Source organism: Mirounga angustirostris, unplaced genomic scaffold, assembly GCF_029215605.1.
Source record: "Mirounga angustirostris isolate CCGP_5_RB_7025 unplaced genomic scaffold, mMirAng1.0.hap1 SCAF_10, whole genome shotgun sequence".
In the NCBI taxonomy this organism is placed as follows: Eukaryota; Metazoa; Chordata; class Mammalia; order Carnivora; family Phocidae; genus Mirounga; species Mirounga angustirostris.
Window position 1 is genome coordinate 52240114 of NW_026991718.1, and position 19778 is coordinate 52259891.

General features: G+C 40.2%; 1 protein-coding gene across 27 annotated transcripts in view; it reads left to right on the top strand.

Annotated features, from left to right (window-relative positions):
* AAK1 (AP2 associated kinase 1) overlaps window positions 1–19778 on the top strand; it is a 171557-nt gene that overhangs the window by 82766 nt on the left and 69013 nt on the right. For all 27 annotated transcript variants that reach the window (XM_064572392.1, XM_054509831.2, XM_054509833.2 and 24 more), the window contains exons 4-5: window positions 13699–13807; window positions 15295–15437. In XM_064572392.1, coding sequence (XP_064428462.1) covers window positions 13699–13807; window positions 15295–15437 — 252 coding nt within the window. The remainder of the gene's footprint in view (window positions 1–13698; window positions 13808–15294; window positions 15438–19778) is intronic.

The window sequence follows — 19778 nt, forward strand, 5'->3', positions numbered from 1 at the left end:
CTCAGCTTTATATTCCAGCCACCCTGTTGAATTTTTTATTTGTCAAGCTTTTTAATTTCTAAGACCTTTCTGTTTGTTTTTGTTTCGTTTTGTTTTTAACTTTGATGAAGTCCAGTTTATCTGGTTTTTTTTTGGTTTGGTTTGGTTTTGTTTTTTGTGGAACATGTTTTTGGTGTCATTTCTAAGAACTCTGCCTACCCCTTGATTCTGAAGATTTTGTCTTCTTTTTTCCTAAAAGTTTTATAGTTTTACGTTTTACATTTAAGTCTGTGATCCATTTTGAGTTAGTTTTTATGTAAGGTGTGAAACTTATATTGAGGTTCATTTTTTGCCTATGGGTATCCATTTGCTCCAGCACCCTTTGTTGAAAAGGCTATCTTTCCTCTGTTGAATATGTTTGTCAGAAATCAGTCGGGCATATTTGTGAGGGTCCATCGCCAGACCCTCCTCTGTTCTGTTCCCATTAATCTATATGACTTTCCCTCTACCAAATACCATACAACCTTGATTACTGTAGCTTTATAATAAGTCTGGAAATCAGACTGACTCCTCCTACTTTTTTTTCCCTAAAATTGTTTTACTTATTCCCATTTTTTTTGTCTTTTCACATAAATTTTAGAATAATTTTTGTCTACAGAATGTCTTGCAAGTATCTTGATAGGAGTTCCATTAAACTTGTATATTTATTTGGGGAGAATTGACATCTTTTCTGTTTAGTTTTCCAATAAATGAACATGGTGCTTCTCTCCATTTATTTGTATCTTTGACTTTTTTCATTGACATTAGGTAGACTTTGTACATGTTCTTAGATTTAGACATAGGTTTTTGGTTTTGTTTTGAATGGTTATAAATGGTACTGGATTTTTAATTTTGGTGTCCGTGTTTATTGCTAGTATGTAAAAAACCAATTCATTTTTATTCAGTCATTCATTCGTTCATTCATTTATTTTAGAGAGCGCCAGTGGGAGTGCGGGGTGGGGCAGAGGGAGAGGGAGAGAGAATCTCAAGCAGACTCTCAGCTGAGCGCAGAGCCCAACATGAGGCTCAGTCCCACGATCCTGAATTCAAGACCTGAGCTGAAATCAAGAGTTGGACGCTTAAATGACTGAGTCACCTAGGTGCCCCAACCAACTGATTTTTCTATGTTTATCTTTTATCCTATAGCCTTGCTAAATTTGTTTACTACTTCTGGAATTTTTTTTTGAAGATTTTATTTATTTCTTTGGGAGAGAAAGCATGAGAGTGAGAGAGAGCATGAGGGGGGGAGGGTCAGAGGGAGAAGCAGGCTCCCCGCTGAGCAGGGATCCCAATGCAGGACTAGATCCTGGGACTCAGGATCATGACCCAAGCTGGACGCAGCCGCTCAACCAACTGAGCCACCCAGGCACCCCTGGTTCTGGAATTTTTTTCTAGATTCCTTAGGATTTTCTATATAGACCATTGTGTTACCTGCAACGAGAGGCAGTTTTATTTCTTCCTTTCTGATCTGTATCCTATAATTTCCTTTTCTAGCCTTCTTGCATTGGCTAGAATTTGCAATACTATGTTGAATTAGAATGGTGAGTGGACATCCTTGCCTTCTTTCCAATCTTAGGAGGAAAGAATACTTTCCCTATTAAGCATGAGGTTAACTATAGTTTTTAAAAATAGATTTAAAAAATATGGGCGCCTGGGTGGCTCAGTTGGTTAAGCGACTGCCTTCGGCTCAGGTCATGATCCTGGAGTCCCGGGATCGCGTCCCGCATCGGGCTCCCTGTTCAGCAGGGAGTCTGCTTCTCCCTCTGACCCTCCCCTCTCTCATGTTCTCTCTATCTCATTCTCTCTCTCAAATAAATAAAGAAAATCTTAAAAAAATAAATAAATAAATTTGAGGAAATTTCCCTCTATTCCTATTTTTCTAAGAGTTTTTATCATGAATGGGTGTTGAAGTTTGTCAGATATTTTTTCTCTGCGTTGATTAATATGCTCATGTGATTTTTCTTCTTTAGCTTTAATATGGTCGGTTATATTGACGGATTTTCAAATATTGAACCAAACTTGCATCCCTGCAATAATCCCTAGTTGGTCATGGTCTATAATTATTTTTACATATTTTTGAATTCTGTTTGTTAACATTTTGGATTTTTACATCTATAGTGAGGGTTAATGGTCTGTAGTTTTGGGAGTTAATTATTAAGCTTTTTCTGGTTTTGGTATTAGGGTAATTCTGGCTTTATAACATGAGTTGGGAGATGGGAAGTGTTCCCTCCTCTTCTGTTTTCTGGAAAAGATTTTGTAGAATTGGTATTTGTTCTTCTTTAAGCATTTGTTGGAATTCTCCATGAAACCATCTGGGCCTGGGGAGTTCTTTTTTGGCAGTTATTAATTTACAAAATCAGTTTCATTAATACTTACAGAGCTATTAAAATTATCCTTTATATTAGGTGAGTTGTAATAGTTTGTATTTTTGAGGAATTGGTCCATTTCATTTAAGTTAAGTCAAATTTATGCAGGTAGAGTTAGTTGTTAGTGTTATTCTTGTATTATCCTTTGATGTATGCCAGGTCTGTGGTAAAATCCCCTGATTCATTCCTGATATTGGTAATTTGTATCTTCTTTTTTTCTTTGTTGATATTGCTAGAGGTTTGCCACTTGATGTTTTCAAAGAACGATCGCTTTGTTTAATTGATTTTCTCTATTTTTCCATTTTTTATTTCATTGATTTTTGTTTTTATATTTATTATTTCTTTCTTTCTGCTTGCTTGGGGTTTGTTTTGTTCTTCTTTTCCTAGGTACTTGAGGTGGGAGTTGACACATTGACATATCATTATCCCCTAGAGTTCATAGTTTATTTTAAGGTTTACTCTTGGTATTGTACATTGAGTTTGATATTGTATTGTGGGTTTTGACAAATGTATAACATGTATCTACCATTATAGTATCATATGGAATAGTTTCACTGCCCCAGACATTGCCTGTGCTCTGCCTGGTGATCCCACCAAATATCCCAACCCCTGATAACCACTGATTTTTATTTTGCTGTCTCCATAGTTTTGCCCTTTTTAGAATATCATGTAGTTGCAGTCATTCCGTGTGTAACCTTTTCAGATTGGCTTCTTTCACTTAAAATGCATTTAAGTTTCTTCCATGTCTTTTCATGGCTTGATGGCTCATTTCTTTGTAGAGCAGAATAATATTCCATTGTATGGATGTTTCACAGTTTATCCATTCATCTATTGAAGAACATCTTGGTTGCTTCCAAGTTTTAGCAACTATGAATAAAAGCTGCTATAAACATCTGTGTGCAGGTTTTGTGTGGGTATAAATTTTCAACTCAAATATATTGCATAGATTGTCAACTAAGCAATTATTATTTCAAATTTTGAAGATTTCTTTTTGTTTTTAAGCTAGTATTGAAATTTTTATTTTAATTTTACTCTAACATTTAAAAATATTTTTTTTATTGTGGTCAAAACCATGTAACTTAAAATTTACCATCTTAACCATTTCTAAGTGTGCAGTGTTATTAACTGTTGGCACAGTGTTATACAGCAGATCTCTAGAACTTATGTAGCTGTTTTATACACCTCATGTAAGTGGAATCATACAATATTTGTCCTTCTATGACTGGCTTATTTCACTTACTATAATATTCTCATGGTTCATCCATATTGTAGAAATGACAAGATTTCTTTTTTAAGGTCGAGTCATATTCCATTATAAATATATGCCCCATTTTCTTTAGCCATTTATCCATCAGTGGACGTTTAGGTTGCTTCTTCCCCTTGGTTATTGTGAATAATGTTGCAGTGAACATGGATGTGCAAATATCTCTTCAAGACCTGCTTTTAATTCTTTGGGATATACACGAAGAAGTGGGATTGCTGGGTAATATGGTAATTCTGTGTTTAATTTTCTGTTTTTCACAGTGGCTGTACCAATTTACATTTCTACCAACAGTGCGCAAGGGTTCTAATATCTGCACACCCTTGTCAGCACTTGTTAGTGTCTCTCTCTCTCTCTCTCTCTGTGTGTGTTGAATAACGGCATCTCAACAGGCATGAAGTGTTATCTCCTTGTGATTTTGATTTGCATTTTCCTGATGCTTAGTGAGGTTGAGAATCATTTCCTATATTTGTTGGCCATTTCTTTGTATAACTTTTAAATATTCTAATTAATGTTATATATATATTAGTTATACATTGTATCTGTGTATATTACATATGTATTTGTTATGTATTATATGTTCATGTTATATATTTTTTTTACATATTAATGCGTTATATACATAGATACAGTGTGTGTGTGAGGATGGAAGTCTGGGCTCCCCACTTGGCTTTTGCTGGCATGTCTGCAGGGAGAGGCTGCAGTTTTTTCTGTGATTTTTGGCTGGAATAGAGTAGTTAGTGTCTATGAATTTCTGTCTTGCCAGGCTGCCCTTTTCCTGGGTTTGGCTAGAGAGAGCAAGCTTTTTTTTTTTTTTTTTTTAAGATTTCATTTATTTATCTGACAGAGAGAGACACAGCGAGAGAGGAACACAAGCAGGGGGAGTGGGAGAGGGAGAAGCAGGCTTCCCGCCAAGCAGGGAGCCTGATGCGGGGCTCGATCTCAGGACCCTGGAACCATGACCTGAGCCGAAGGCAGACCCTTAATGACTAAGCCACCCAGGCGCCCTGAGAGAGCAAGCTTTTATTGGGGCTTTTTTTGTCTACACCCATTGGTGTTTTTAACTCACCAGTTGCTTCAGTTTCTAGTCTGGGATATATGGGACAAAAAGAAAACTCAGGCAGCTCACCACCGTTTCATTCATTGGGTTCCAAAGTTTCTAGTCAGGCTGCTTTCTGTCCACATTTCAGACCCTTCTTATTATGCTTTTTAAAATCTATACTAGTGGGGCACCTGGGTGGCTCAGTTGGTTAAGCAGCTGCCTTCAGCTCAGGTCATGATCCCAGGGTCCTGGGATCAAGCCCCGCGTCGGGCTCCCTGCTCAGCGGAGAGCCTGCTTCTCCCTCTCCCTCTGCCTGCCACTCTGCCTACTTGTGCTATCTCTCTGTCAAATAAATAAATTAAAAAAAAGATATCTTTAAAATCTATACTAGTGTCCAAAGTATTTAGTTGTTCTTAGAAGGAAGAATAGGCAAAAGCACATCTACTCCATTTTCCTGGAAATGGAAGTCTTCAGTTTGTGCTTTTTAAAAAACAAACTCTTTACATCATTTAGTAAGGCTTTAGAAGGAGGCAGAGATAAAAGCAAGTATTCAACTTACTTAAAAAATTTTTTCCTGCCATTTTAATCAAAAGCTCTATGTGATGTTTTTAACCCTCCTAGGCTCAGACTTCTGTCAGATAGAGGGCATACCCTAACCCTGCCTCTCTCACACAGTGTCAGAATTGTGAAAGGAATTAGAGGAGGTAACATGTTTTATAACATGCTAGGGCTTGTGTGTTAGGGATCAAAGCAGCAGAGTTCTCTCTGCACTTACAGCAGACTAAGGATCTGCGTGTTGCACCCACCCAAACTCAAGAATGGTTACTGGTTTCACTAGAGACATTTGATTTTGACATATGTTGCGTACCATTTACCAGAGTATGGTAGGAGTCCTTTGATAACATCTGGGATGTGGGCCCTGATGGAACCAAAGGGATTTTGGTTTCTGATGGACAATGGGAAATTGGGTTTTGGACTTCAGATTTCTTTACCTACAGGCAGGAAAAGATTAATTTTCTTCAGACTTAGAGGGATAAGAACTCAAGCTCAAGATGTGCCAAGTGCTGTTCTGTGTTCACATTTCTTGGCCCAGATGGATTACATCTGCAGTGAGCTTGATAGTGAGGACACTGAGCTGCCACCAGTGAACGTTTGAAGACTTGCTTTCAACAGAAGAGATATCAGAAGATTTGAGGCAGGAAAATGTTTCTGTATTCCTAAAAGAGAGGAAGGTAGATTGTGCACAGTAGGGACATCAGGATTGATGGGGGACAAGAATCTGGAACAGATTATTTAAAAAGATGCTTTGATGCTATTTTTTGTGTAAGAAAAGGTGTGTTGTGTGTGTGTGTGTGTGTGTGTACACATACATAATACATACTGTTTGGATTTGCCTGAACAAAACACTGAAAGGATGAGAGAGGAGAGAGGGAGGGAGGGAGGGTGAATGGGAGAAAGGGAAAGAAACAGGGAGTGTTTCCTATAGGTGATGAGTACTGGAGTAGAAAATAATTTCCTTTTTTTTTTCTTTTTGAATGTTAGTGTATTACTTATTTTAAAAATAAAATAAAATTTTAAGCTGTTTTGTAGTCCGTTGGATAAGTAAGCAGAGATCCAAAGAACTTTAAGGTTGGGTAATAGCAAGCCATGTCATACCAACATCATGGCCTCTTTGGGAAGGTTTCTGGATAAGAAGCTCAGGAGAGTGCACTAGGTCCCGTGTCTATGGATTATGTCATTTGGGTAAGGACACTCACCAGAGATTTGTGAGCAAGTTGGAGAGTCTAGGCTGGATTCCAGTAGTAATAACTACTGTGTATAATGGTTTCTGACCAGTGGTTTGATATTAATTTGGAGGATGCCTTCTAAGAAAAAAGCCGTATGGCTCACCACTACTTTTATGTTATTTTATATTTGGCAAATAACCTGGTTAAAGAGAAGACACACTTATCAGTTATCTACCTAATATGAAGTTGGAAGATATAACCACTACATTGGGTAATAGAATCAGGATCCAAAATGATCCTTATGAATTGGAGCAATAGACTGATTCTAATGAGGTGAAATAACAAGGCAAGGTCATACACTTGAATTTTTATTTTAACAGCTTTACAAGCATAGTTCTGGGAAGACAGAGATTTAAAGCAGTGTAAAATGGAAAAAGACTTAAGTATTTTAGTGGTCAATTAACTCAATACGAATGTGTAGTGTAATGCAGCTGCCAAAAAAATGCCATTTTTAGCTACATTAATAAAATTAATAATAGGTGATGATGCTGGTGTACTCTGCATGAGTCAGACCATATCTGGAGTATTCCATTCATTTCCTGGGGCCATTCTTGTCAAAGGGATATAGACAAAATGAAGCATTTAAGTGGTGATGCAACTAAAAAACATGTCTATGAAAGTAGGTATATTTAACCTAGAGAAGAAAAGATTTAGAGTCTAAATAATAATATTTCAATTGTTTAGAAAGTGGAAAAGAAGACTTGCTCTTTTTGCTCTGAAGAGGACAGTCTAGGAACAAGAGGTGGAAGTTTCCAGTTGGATGTAAGGAATAACTCATCAGCAGTACATACAGGCTGTCTGCAGTTGGGTGAGGGTCCAAAGAAGTGACATTATTGTAAGAAAACTGCTTGTCAAAAGACTCTAGCAGGGATTACGATTTGAGCTGCCTGACTGCTCTAGATCAGTGCTACTCAAAGGACCTTGTTTTCTTTTTCTTTTCCCCCTTGTATGTTTATTTTTTCCCTAGCTCATCATATTACTTTTCTTTGTAAATTGAGATAAAATTCACCCTTTTAAATATAATTCAGTAATTTTTAGTATATTCACAGGGTTATTTACCCATCACCATGTATTTAACTCCAAAACATTTTTTTTCATCATCTCCAAAGGAGACCTGTCCCTGTTAGCAGTCACTCCTCATGACCCCCTTGCCATAGTCTTTGGCAACCATTAGTCCACTTTCTGGCGTATATTCGGGACTTTTCATATAAATGGAATAATCTAATACATGGCCTCTTATGACTTCTTTCACTTAACATAATGTTTACGGTTAAACCATCCTGTAGCATGGATGAGTGCCTCATTTATCCATGTGATAGCATGTATGAGTATTTTTTTCCTTTTCATGGCTGCATAATATTCCATGTGTAGATATCACATTTTGTTTATCCTGATGGACATTTGGATTGTTTCCACTTTTGGGCATTATGAATAGTGCTGCTTAGGACATTTGTGTACAAGTTTTTGTGTGAACATGATGTTTCATTTCCCTTGGGTATATACACAAGGATGAAATTGCTGGGTCAAGTGGTAACTCTGTTTTTTGAAAAAATGCCAAACTGTTTTCCACAGGAGTTGCACTATTTTATATTCTTCCAGCAATATATGAAGGTTCCAGTCTCCACATCCTTGGCAACATTTTTTATTGTTTATATTTTTAATTATAGCCATCCTTGTGGTTTGGAGTCATATCTCATTGTGGTTTTAATTTGCATTTTCCAAGTGATTAATGGCATTGAACATCTTTTCATGTGCTTATCAGCCATTTGTAATGCTCTTTGGAGAAATGTCCATTCAGATAGATCCTTTGCCAATTTTTACATCGTGTTGTCTTCTTATTGTTGAGTTTTAAGGGTTCTTTATATAGCCAGGATACTGGATCCTTATCAGGTGTATGGTTTGCAAATATTTTTTTTCCATTCTTTGCACTGTCTTTCATTTTCTTAATAGTGTCCTTTGAAGCGCAAAATTTTTTAATTTTGATGAAGTGCAGTTTATCCGTTTTTTTTTTTTCTTTGATTGCTTGTGCTTCAGGTGTCATATCTAAGAACTATTACCTAATCCAACACCATGATGATTTGTGTGCATATTTTCTTTTGGGCGTTTTTATATCTTTGGTCCATTCTGAATTAATTTTTGTGTATGGTATGAGGTAGGGATCTAAATTTATTCTTTTGCATGAAGATAATCTAGTTGTCCCAGCATCATTTTTTGAAAAGACTGATCTTTCCCTCATTGACTTGTTTTGGCACCCTTGTCAGAAATCAATTGGCTGGGGGCACCTGGGTGGCTCAGTTGTTAAGCATCTGCCTTTGGCTCAGGTCATGATCCCAGGACCCTGGGATCGAGTTCCGCATCGGGCTCCCTGCTCGGCGGGAAGCCTGCTTCTCCCTCTCCCACTTCCCCCACTTGTGTTCCTGCTCTCACTATGTCTCTCTCTGTCCAAGAAATAAATAAAATCTTAAAAAAAAAAAAAAAAGAAATCAATTGGCTGTAAACGTATGGGTGCTATTCAGAGGATGTTGTGCCAGAATGTAAATCAAGGAACTAGGAAAAGAAACAAGTCAGCTTGGTTAGTTAATTGATTTATGTCCTGGAACAAGCTTCTTATCTCCTTCTGGGCTGGTAACAGTTTACTAACCAGCACATATTTGTGGGTCACATTTTGAGTAGTGCTGCTCTAGATCTTTCCTACTTTAAATGCCACTGAGGAGCAACATCCTGGGCCCTTTCCTAGAGCTACTGGATTAGAATCTGCTTTTAAACAGGATCCCCAGGTGGTTCATATGCCTATTAAAGTTTGAGCAGCACTGTTCTAAATCAGATTTTAGATGACTTTAAAGATCTGTTCAGTAAGTACAGGATTAATTAATGAGTAAGACTCAGGAAAGGGAGAGTCAATGTGAGTATGGGAAGGAGAGTAGTATTTGAGACTTCTTACGTTGCAGAAGCTTAGATACCTTGGCCCTCATTGAACACCAGGGCCAGCCTAGATCTCACAGTGTTTCTTTTCATTGCTGTACTGGACTTGATGTTTTACTGTGCCTGTGAATAACTCCTTGTGAAGAGAGTTATAACGGAAATTCAGAGTAATTGAGGGGAAAAGGAGCAAAGAAAAGTAAGGCAGAAGACTTTCACAAAGCATCCAGTAGGAGAAGTAAACAAATTTCAGGCTTTAGAACTGGATTCCTTCACCTTTAAGTTAAAAAGAAGCTGAAATTTGCTTAAAAGGGTCTGTGGAACCCTGGTGTGATCCCAGAAATAAGCAGCAATAGTGATAAGTCATAAAAGCAGAAAACAATGAATATTTGAATGGAGGGTCAAAGCAGGTAAATTATCTCTTTGGAAACTTAATCTGTTTAAATGCAAGCGCTATCCATACTGGAAATTGGCAGGTATCATGCTGACATTCCAAGGAAGGGTGACCTGAGCAAATATATAGGGAAATTAGTTATATACCATACTCATTTTTACTATTGGGAGGTGAGTGACATGTTATTAATATGCTCTTTAGAATGCTATCTTCTTTGTTTTCCTGAACTTATATAATAAAGGTTTTTATAGATGTACTTAGGGATTAAGTCCTCCCTTAAGGCCTCAAGATTCTTAACGAGGAATCCTCCTGCTGTAGGAATTTTGAAGATAGGGATAGGATACTGTTTTGTGCTACAAGCATCATTAATTAGGACCCCAGATAAACTTGAGATTTGTGATAACCTGTAAGATCTGGATTGAAGGCATGATTTTCAAATGGCAGCTTTTGCATGTATTTATGAAGAAAGTTTTTTAGCACTACAAACAGTTAAATATATTATTAATATTAATATTAATATTAATAAGGCAACTACAAATCATTGAAAATATCTACTTAATAAAGCAGGTCTTCTGGGGCGCCTGGGTGGCTCAGTCGTTAAGCGTCTGCCTTCGGCTCAGGTCATGATCCCAGGGTCCTGGGATCAAGCCCCGCATCGGGCTTCCCGCTTGGCGGGAGGCCTGCTTCTCCCTCTCCTACTCCCCCTGCTTGTGTTCCCTCTCTCACTGTGTCTCTCTCTGTCAAATAAATAAATAAAATCTTTAAAAATAAAAAAAAATAAATAAATAAAATAAAGCAGGTCTTCTAAGAGCACGTTTATGTCAGTACTCTAATCTAAAAATAAAGTTTGTTAATGTTAATTGTAATGTTAATCTAAAAATAAAGTTTAGGGGCACCTGGGTGGCTCAGTCCTTAAGCGTCTGCCTTCGGCTCAGGTCATGATCCCAGGGTCCTGGGATCGAGCCCCGCATCGGGCTCCCTGCTTGGCGGGAAGCCTGCTTCTCCCTCTACCAGTCCCTCTGCTTGTGTTCCCTCTCTCACTGTGTCTCTCTCTGTCAAATAAATAAATAAAATCTTAAAAAATAAATAAATAAAATAAAAATAAAGTTTAAAATGACAATACACACTCCTTAGACATCGCTGTTTAAATCATGTAATATAAACTGATCTGATCTATAATTTAACTGAACATTTCTCACTCCCCTGAAAATCAGGTTTTGGCTTATATTCATCATATAGATTTTTATCTCAGTGTACCCCAAATAATAGTTGTAGCCAAGGGCATCAAGGCATCCTCTTTATATCCTGCCTTTTCCCGAGTAATTGAGCTCCAGTACCGTGTGGGTTCTGTCCCATACCTCTATGTCCATTTCTGTTCTCCAAGCCTGGGACTGTGCTTTTAATGAAAGCCAGGGAATGCTTGGGCCTCCTCTGGCCTATTGCTGCTGCAAACTGGGCAGTGGCACCCTCAGTGTGAGTCAGTCTCACTTTGCAGTAAGTTTTTCTCTTGACCTTTTCTGCGTTTCACAGCCATTCAAATCGATTTTCTCCATCAGTTGCAGACTAGTGAGGTGTTACTCTAAAATCTGAGATGTTGCTGCATCATCAGGTCGTTAAGTAAGTGCCGTGGTCTCCCTCCAAAGGAGATCTTTTCTGCTTGGACGTCTCTCAGGAACTCTGCAGAAGACAAAATGAAGAGGAATTTGGACTTGAACTGATCAGCAAACAGCTTGGCAACTGTTGTAGGATGCCATCTGCAGATGTTAATTATCCAGTTTGGGTCCTCTAATAGCTCTTGACCTCCTCTTGGCTCTGTCAAATGCTTTTTTTCCCATCCTGATTCTTTATTATTCCTCTTGGGGTGAGACAAATCAGAGGTAGCATTGCTGATTCTTTTTTAAACGGTTAAATGTAGACAGATTACTAATGTGGAAACATTAGTCTTTCATTCCGCCTGTGAACATTTGGAGAACATGATCTTCTGCTCTATTTTGGCTTCAAGAACTCCTCTCCATTTCTTCCTCCTTCCTCGACTGTGTAAATGAAATCAAGTTTTTGAAGAGTTGGTGATGAGAGTAAAAAGCAGGGGGAAGAACGGGCCTCTGCGACGTGAACCCTGAAATCACGTTCTGTTGTGCAGAACTCGAGAGACTGCTTTTTCTGCCTCATCATCTCCTTTGTTTGTTATCCAAAGTAGTTGCTCTAAGCCTTTTATTTCTCTCATCAAGCTTCTTTCTCATTCCCTTATACTGCAAACATGGTCTTGCTCTCTACCAGAAACAGAACAATAGAACTGAACTCACTGAAGTTCCCTTTTCTCCAGCTGTAAACCAATATGCATATCCATCCTCATTTCCTTCCGGCTCCTCTTTCTAAGACCAGTCCCCGCCTTCTCTTCCTGCAGGACTAGGTTCCATCAGTTAACCTTCGTCCTCTCCTGTATGCTGAAGGTTTCTGCTCCTGGCTCCTTCCACTCTCCCATGCTCAGGCCTCTCTCATCCTGAGAATTAATTCCTTCTGGCAATGCTGTTCCTCTCTGGAGCACAGAATGTTCCAGAAGACTCATCTGTAGTCACCAGCTCTATGTGCTCAACTCTTTGCAAGTCCATTTCTCCCCTCCCCCCAGCCCCCATCCCATCCCTTCTCTGAAACTGTTCTTGCATAGGGCTCCATTGACTTCCCACTGTCAGCTCCAGCGGTCACATTTTTATTTTTGTCTACCTTTCTGAAGCAATAGTCATTCTTACTCCCTCCCTCACAGGAAAGTTCTAATGAATTTTAACTTTGATGCTCAGGGTTCAGGTATATTCTTTTGATACTATGAGATTTCTTCTTGTTTTGGTATATAATTTCAGATTAAAAGAGACTTTATATGTCACTCTAAGCAGCCAAATCTCTAGTTTGTGTAGAGGTAGTTACTGTTTTTATGGCCTGAACTGTCATGTTTGTCTGGTGACTCAGAACCACTTATGTTTCCACTCCCCTCCCCTTTTTTTAAACAAAAGTAAAATAATTTATTAAAACGAGTTTTTTTAAATCTTGTATTTGTGCAAAAATCCTTTTATCCAGCTTGCTCACTTTTTCTTTCCCCAACTTACTTCTTGATGACATTGGATTTTAAACATCATCATTACAAAGATTTGCCTCTATGGATGTTGAAATAACTATACCAAGGTGTGAGGCAACTTCTAGGGCCTAAATGGGTCCTGACACATAGGAAGTGCTTAATGTACATTTGTTGACTAAGTGAATTCCATAAGCACCCCTGAGAGAGCATATGCAGTTCCAACCAGAGAGCTGGAAACATGACCCGTCTTATATTCCATTTGGTTGGCTTGAAAGGCTTAATTATGAGCAAAATGTTTAGGTCTGGATGCCACTGTAGTCTGTTCAAAACTTTGTAAAGCAGTTGTTCTTTTCACATATTTCCTAAAGGGAGAAAAACAGTACAAACAATTTAAAAGTCATGTTGAATTCACTTGTGTATCTACAACCAGGGAAAAACCCCACCAGTTTCATTTTTCTGAATTAAAAATTCACACGTTTAAATACTTCATACTGTCTGGCTCACACTCTCTGCAGTACTTCTGGAGATAGGCGCCTTTGCTCCTGGCTTACATGGAGCACTGATGGAGCGAACAAGCAGGCACCCTGTGTGCATCAGATTCCAGAATCTTGTTCAGGCGAGTGCTGTGGTTTAGTAGGATTGTAGAAGCATTTACTGAAGATCTGGCCATGAATCTCAGAGACCACTGGAAACCTGCTCTTGACCCCCCTCTTCAGTCTTACCTCTCATTGCAGTTAAGGTCATCTGCATTTAAATTATCTGTGCTAATGGAACCAACGGGCTCATTATGTCTCTATTGGTATCTGTATCTCATACTATATTTCTCAACTCTTCTTTATAAAAGAGAGACCTATCGGGGCACAAGAACATTGTCGGTTACATTGACTCCAGTATCAACAATGTGAGCAGTGGTGATGTATGGGAAGTGCTCATTCTGATGGACTTCTGTAGGGGTAAGTATATGACCCACACCTTGAGCTCCCGTTGCTCTGGCACTTTGATTGTCAAGGGCATGGGGCTCATTTCAATTAATGTGCATTGTGCCCTAATGTATGTTGTTCTATTTTTAAAGATGTGCAAAGAAAGATACAGAGCCTGCTCTCACCTCTTGGTTATTCTTACTACGGCAAACAATCTGAAGTGGTAGATAATACAAAACTCCCCTTTTGTTGGCTTTAGGAAGGTTTGGTGCTTGTATATGAATGAGAATGGATGAGGGTGAGAATGAATGTGTTATTTGTGATGCTTTAAAACAAGCGATGAAGGCACATAATAAAGACCCAACTCCAGATGGACCGAAGAAACGATTCAGCCTCCCCACTCCCTCCCTCATGTGTTCTCTTCTCCACCCACACCTCCATCCTTGTGTTATAGGGGAAAATAATCCTTTTCGTCTAATGGAAATGACCTTTCCTCTCCTTGCTTTCGAGCTGTAATTTCCAGTAAGGCTATATTCAAACGATGCTGCTGTGAACAGTGGAGTTAAGTAGTTGAAAGCTTGGAGTTTCAAGCAACATTTATCTTGGGAAATACAGACTGTAGCATGACTTGATTCAGAGCTGACTGCATTTCACACAACCAGTTTGGAGGTTTGACTTTTTTGGCCTAAGCAACTGCCACTTACAAGCTTGGGTCACTGCCTCGCTGTTTGGTGCCCTGTTTTATAATCACCCTTACTTCCACTGACATTTTCCTTGCCTTTAAAGATACTGTCCATAAATTAAATATGTTATTAATCCCCAAAATATGATGTTAACCAGTAATTTCAGCCTACTCTGTAACAACTCTTAAGCTGATTTTTTAAGACACTACCAAATTTGAACTTGACAGTTTGTTTCCTCCTGTCCATTCCTTTTTGCATGGTAAAATGTTTTGAGACAAGGCAGTGGGAGCATCTGGGGATCTGGATAATTTTGTGTAAGTGAGGTCCTCAGTCTTTTGGTCCTGGAGATGAAATATTGGTGTAGCATTTCTACATCCTCGGCAGCAAGTAGTGAGTGAAGCCAGAGAAACCGAGCCATTCCTAAAGTACAGACTATAAAGCTGTCTTCTTCCTGCTCCTGGGGTCTATTGTGCAGTCTGATTCTTACTAAAAGATGTGGCAGGTTGAACCTGTGGCCTTGTCTCATACAAACGGGGACAGTGTAACCAAGCGGCTATAGCAGGACCAGATTGTCAGTTCTACTGATCTTGAAGATGTCACAAAGGCAGCCCACGTCTGGAGTACTTCATAAAGTAAACTGGTTTTGATGCATTAGAGAAGGACCTGGATTGTAAGAAGATGAATCTGGGTCTGGGAATCAAGACACTTGGGTTGCAGTCGTGGCTCAGCCAGTCACCTCTGTCCAGGTTGCTCCTCTGTGGACAGCCATTCATTGTCTTGGGTAAGTAGTGAGTCTGAATGTTGCTAACCTCTCGCTTGTTCTGTGCCCCCTTGCAGGAGGCCAGGTGGTCAACCTGATGAACCAGCGCCTGCAAACAGGTTTTACGGAGAATGAAGTGCTTCAGATATTTTGTGATACCTGCGAAGCTGTTGCCCGCCTGCATCAGTGCAAAACTCCTATTATCCACCGTGACCTGAAGGTAAAGGCCGCACTGTTTCATTAAGTACATTCCTACAGAGGATTTCCTATCTGCCCCGGGAACGAGGGAGACACTTTGGGGATATAAGAGAACAGGCGTGGTGACCTGACATTTCTTACATTCTGCTTGGCGAGAGAAGACACAAAGAAAAAAAAATAAAGTACGGTACAGGTATTGCTTTTATTACTTAAGTAGCCTTTAGAAATTCTTTATAATCATCAAATGCCTGAATACATGTTGTTTTTGCTTTTCCTGATGTAGTCCCAAATTTACTTTGTCAGGGGTATGGAAAATGATACACTAATTTAAATGGTTTGCAAACAGCGATGCTTGGTTTTTAACGTCTGCTTCATATTTTGCAAAATCCAGTAAGTGATTATTTTCAAAATTTGTTCTGTTAATCACTGTCTTCTTGTACTGGGCCTTTCCTATTATATAGTCACTTGACAGTGTTTGTTGAATGGACTTGGCACCTGGTTAGGATTCACCAACATGTATGGCACACCAACTATATGCCACGTACCCTACTAGACACTTTACACACACTGTCTCTTGGAGGAAGATGTTCTTCTTTACATTTAGAGTTAGGGAAACTCAGGAGTAGAAAGGTTACATGACTTGACTAAGGTCATATAACCAGGAAGGAGCAGGACCCGAATGTGCTCTTCTGATTCTAAATTACAGTTTCTTTAAGTACCTGTGTTTTGAGAAACCTGCTTCGAGGCTAGTAACTTGGATCCGCATCCCCTGGTGTGCGGATTAAATGTAGGCTACGGGATTCCACATGGAATCTGTCAAGCCGTCACTTTTGTGGCGGTGTCAGGGAAGCCCAGGAATCCATAGCTTAATCATCACCCCACGTGGGTTTTGTATATTCTGAAGTTTGAGGATCATAGCAGCCTACTAGCATTTCTGTGTCAAGGTTTTTGTTTGTTTCTTTTAGCTTTTTAAAAAATGGAGATATAATTCATAACCATAAAATTCACCCTCTTAAAGTATACAATTCAGTGGCTTTCACCAAATTTACAAGGCTTTACAACCATCTTCACTGTCTAATTCCAAAGCATTTTATCTCCTGAAAGGAAACCCTGTATCCATCAGCAATCACTCTTCATTCCCACCTCACCCCAGCCCCAGGCAACCGCCAATCTGCTTTCTGTTGCCTGGTCTGTGCATTTCATATAAATGGCTCACAGAATAAGTGGCCTCTTGTATCTGACTTCTTTCACCTAATAATGGTATCAGGGTTCATCTGTGTTGTGGTATGTAGCAGTACCTCATTCCGTTTCATGGCATGATAGTCCTAGTGTGGAGAGACCACATTTTGTTTATCTAGTCATCAGTTGATGGACCTTTGAATTGTTTCTACTTCGGATAGTATGAAAAGACTACTATGAACATCCGTGTACTAGTCTGAAGTGGGTATATGTTTTCAGTTCTCTTGTGTGTACATCTAGGGGTGGAATTGTTGGGTCATGTGGTAACTACAGTTAACTTTTGGAGGAACTGCCAAACTATTTTCCAGAGTGGCTGTACTATATTATATACCACCAACAATATATGAGGGTTCCAATTTCTCCACATCCTCACCAACCCTTCTTGTCCTTTTTCATTTTAGCCATCCCAGTCGGTGTAAAGTGGTACATACATATTGGCATTTCTGTACTGAAGCCATTCGCTGATGGGAAGATAGTACATACCTTCAAAAGCCTTAAATAGCTTCTCCAGTGTCCCTCTGTAGTCAGCCCTTTTTCTGAGTAGAAAAGGGAGAATACATTTCAGTAATTATTACGAGTCTAGCATAGTACAAGTACATAATTCTGTGGAGGTGGTACAGGTATAATATGGTTCCTACCCCCAAGATGTTTAAGTGTTGGTGAGAGGATATAAATGAAATGTTCAGACTTGGAATAGTGACAGGTGAAGTATGAAAGTTCTAGAACAAAGTGCTGAACAGCAGAGAATCGAGCTGCTTAATGTATGGTCAGATAGTGGGACCAGGTAATGGAGGTTGGAATCTTCTGGAGTAGTGGGACTTCACAGGCTGGTGGGATATGTATGGGTGGTCACAGACAGGATGAAGGGCATTTTAGATAGAGAGCAGAGCCCAAGGGCTTCCTAGAGAAGGGGACAAGGAGGCTTCAGAGCGTGCTTAAGTGCCTGAGGGGGCATGGAGGTAAGGGCAAGGGGAGGAGGCAGAGATGACCACTGAGCATCCTTGTAGAGAGTGCTATTCCCATGTTCTTAAAATCTTCCTTTATTTTAACTGGATTAAATGAGGCTTCGGTGATGAGTCATTGCATACCTGTCGATGATACCTACCTAATTTACATATTCCCAGCATATCAGTGCCCTGTGGTGCTCCCAGTGCTGTGAGGAGCCTGAAGTCTGGAGCGGAGCTCCAGGTCTAGCCCGGGGACAGGGAGGAGGACAGAGCTTGGGCTCGGGCAGTGGGAGCCCCAGACGCTTTCTTCACTGCACCGAACAGTCCCTGAGATATTTTAACGGAGGAACATGGCCAGAGCAGAATCGGAGGAGAGGCCAGAGCAGGAGTGAGGAGAGGCTGCCGTGTTCTGTTCCCCAGCTTGCCCCCGAGCCCTGTACCCCTCCACCCTCCTCGGTGCTCCAGAGAGTCGGCACAGTGCTGGCAACACAGTGTTGGACTCTGTAGTTGTGTCTTTTTTTTTTTTTTTTTTTTAAGATTTTATTTATTTATTTGACAGAGAGAGATTGCGAGAGAGGGAACACAAGCAGGGGGAGTGGGAGAGGGAGAAGCAGGCTTCCCGCCGAGCAGGGAGCCCGATGCAGGGCTCAATCCCAGGACCCTGGGATCATGACCTGAGCCGAAGGCAGACGTTTAGCGACTGAGCCACCCAGGCACCACTGTAGTTGTGTCTTAATCCGTAGTGGAGACCATCAGGCAAGCAGCTGGCTTGCCGGTAGTGGTTCAGGAGACTGTTGCCATTTCTCCTCTACCTTGGAAATAGTTGTATGTGAATAGGGGGCCCCTGGGAGGAGGCCTCGATTGTAATTGTTCCAGAAGAGTCCTGCCACTGTCGATTTTAGTCAACTCCTGGTTGTTTTGATGGAAGCTTTCCCAAACTCCACATACCCTCCACTCTGTGCCATCTAGCTGCTTTTGTTAGCAAGTGAGCTTTTGTTGGTTTCTGCTCATATATGCGTGGCGGGCAGTCCCCTTTGCCTGCCACACTGCCAGCCTCCTGAGGCCCAACTGCAAAGTCCCTGTGTACCTCCCTGTTTGCCATCCCATAGTCTCAGACACTCTGAGCTCCATATCCAGCCACCACAGTGCCAGCAGTAGCCAGGGCCACGAAGTTCTTTATCCCCCTGTTGGCCAGACAGAGTGCTGGTGGCTGGTCTTTAGGTGCTTCTCTGAGCGGGACTTACATCTGGTGAGGTGGCACCACCGTGAATAAAAGTCAGTAGGACATGAAAGATGTGGCAGGCCAGGCCAGCTGTGGATCCCCTTGTGGAGCCAGTGCCGCCCTGCGTGGGGGTCCATTGTTCACATGCAGAACTGAGGGAAGCCCCCTCTTGCCCTGCCCACCACGTGTGCCGTCTTTCTTTCAAATACTGTGTAGGAAATAAGTTGAAAGCAGTCCCTGTCTTTAAGCAGCTTATGTTCTAAAAATAACCAGGACAGAAGTTCTGTTCTTCATTGGAGGTCTTTCCTCTAATACATTATTTTAACATTTTCATCACTTCCCTGTTTTGTTTTGTTTTCATTTTTATCTCTCTGAGGAAAGAAAGAGATCATTGCAGATCATGGGGTCATAGAGCTGGGAAGGTCACCTGAGCCAGCCCTCTCCTTTTACCAGTGAGGAAACCTCTGCCCAGAAAGGCTGTGACCTGCACAGCTAATTCTGTGATCAAACCAGAGCAAAGGCCACAGTTTTTTACTTCCATTTTGGTTTTTGTTTGGTTGGTTTTGCTCTCTTACACTGTGCTGTTTGTTCAGGTACTTAAGAAAGGGGAAGGAAGGGTTAAGATTTAATAACTGCATTCAGATTGAAAAAGTCATGAATGTCTCCTCTTTTGTCAGAAAAGAGATTTTGATTTCACAAAGTACAATAGGATGAAGATTCTTGTCCCGTTTTTAGAATTGTAAGTTTGAAAACCTTCATTTACCTTATCCTCAGAATTTCTAGTAGTAATAAATTCTGTGACTGAAATGCCCGAATGCCATCTCTGTTTGGAATAATGTCAAGATGAAGGGTCAGTAGGAGGTGGCTTTCCAGACCTTTTAGCTAAAGCTATGAGCAGAGTTTGGGAGTGACGACTTTAATAACCCTCTTAAGCCAGTAGGTTGAGAAGTAAGGT